The sequence below is a fragment of the Perkinsus marinus genome, assembly GCF_000006405.1.
Source record: "Perkinsus marinus ATCC 50983 genomic scaffold scf_1104296937032, whole genome shotgun sequence".
Classification (NCBI taxonomy): Eukaryota; Perkinsozoa; order Perkinsida; family Perkinsidae; genus Perkinsus; species Perkinsus marinus.
In genome coordinates, this window is record NW_003213943.1 from 1 (window position 1) to 1249 (window position 1249).

Here is a 1249-nt window from a genome sequence, read left to right on the forward strand (position 1 = left end):
TTATTGCAGGAGTCAGCCCGAGGTTCTGGACAAGAGGCTAACTGGTACGATCTTCTACCACGGGCATGCTACATTTGTAATAATATAACGAGGCCATCATTGAGCAGTGGGTACTTCAGCTCCGACTTACACTTCGTGTATGGTCGGGCATTACCGGCTAGCTTATCAACTATGCGTCAGCTGAGTGAGCCTGCTAAGGTTGCATTAGCGGACAATCTACCCCTGCGCATTCCGACCACTCGTGAGTTGGATGCAATGATCTTATCGTTCACTCAGCGTATTTCTGATGATAGCGTTTATGTTGCTATGGAAGCCGAGAATCTCGACTCTATGATGAGATCTCGCAGTTCTTATGCTGGTCAAAGCATAGCTAGAGCCTCATTCAGTCTCAAACCAGGTGATCAGGTTGTGCGTTACAATCATGGTCGCAATAAGCTAGATAGACGTTGGATTGAGGATGTAATTTATACTGTAGTTAGTATCAATGGAGTGATCGCTGGTATCACTCATACTGTTGGTCAAGTTAGATTTGATTACATCGGTAACCTGAAGAAGGTTAACGCAGCAGTTGATGTTGTTGATCAGTAGTCATTGATATTCTTCTTCATTTTTGCTATCTTTTGAAGTAATATGTGGCTTCGGCCGCCCGGGGAGTGTTGCTGATCGGACACTCAATCTTGCTATCTTACTTCCTCTCGTTCTTTCATAAGTAGCTGACATAGCTATATACAGTTGGTTCTACCATCTGCGTAGTATACACCCTCGTCAGCAGCCGATCGTATCTTGCGTTCTGCGAGTACGTTGTCTCTCATCCCTGATCTGCAACATTTCTTTCACTTGTTTATGCGTACATCATGACAGATAGTTGATTTCGTAGCGGCAAATAGCTGCAAGTAGGATAAATGGTGAGAGTCAGAGTTTTTCTACTTCATTGAGACCATCATGGCATCGAGTTCCGCAGTCAGGAGAGCGCAAATTCCAATATCTGGCTCCGATGCGGGGACCCTGCCCCACCTGGTCGATGCAATCACTTTCACTGCTGGATCTCCCCGTCCTCTCTTCGACGATTCTACTGCTTCTGACGACGCTGCTAACATAATCCTGGCTGTTGTTGAGGGAGCCCTCACCACGAGCATCTTGCCCGACCTGCAAACATGTGCTGACGCGCTTTCAGTAGCGCTAGTGGAGAGGCAGTGGGGCACGCTAAGCGACGAGGAGAAGGACAACATCACGGGGGTGGTTGGTGATC

General features: G+C 47.3%; 1 protein-coding gene across 1 annotated transcript; it reads left to right on the forward strand.

Annotated features, from left to right (window-relative positions):
• Window positions 1-171: 171 nt before the first annotated feature.
• On the forward strand, window positions 172-588 carry Pmar_PMAR018255 (hypothetical protein; the record flags this gene model as incomplete). The annotated part of the gene is made up of 1 exon (XM_002783438.1): window positions 172-588. One exon carries the CDS (start codon window positions 172-174, stop codon window positions 586-588), a length of 417 nt encoding a protein of 138 aa, XP_002783484.1.
• Window positions 589-1249: the final 661 nt, after the last annotated feature.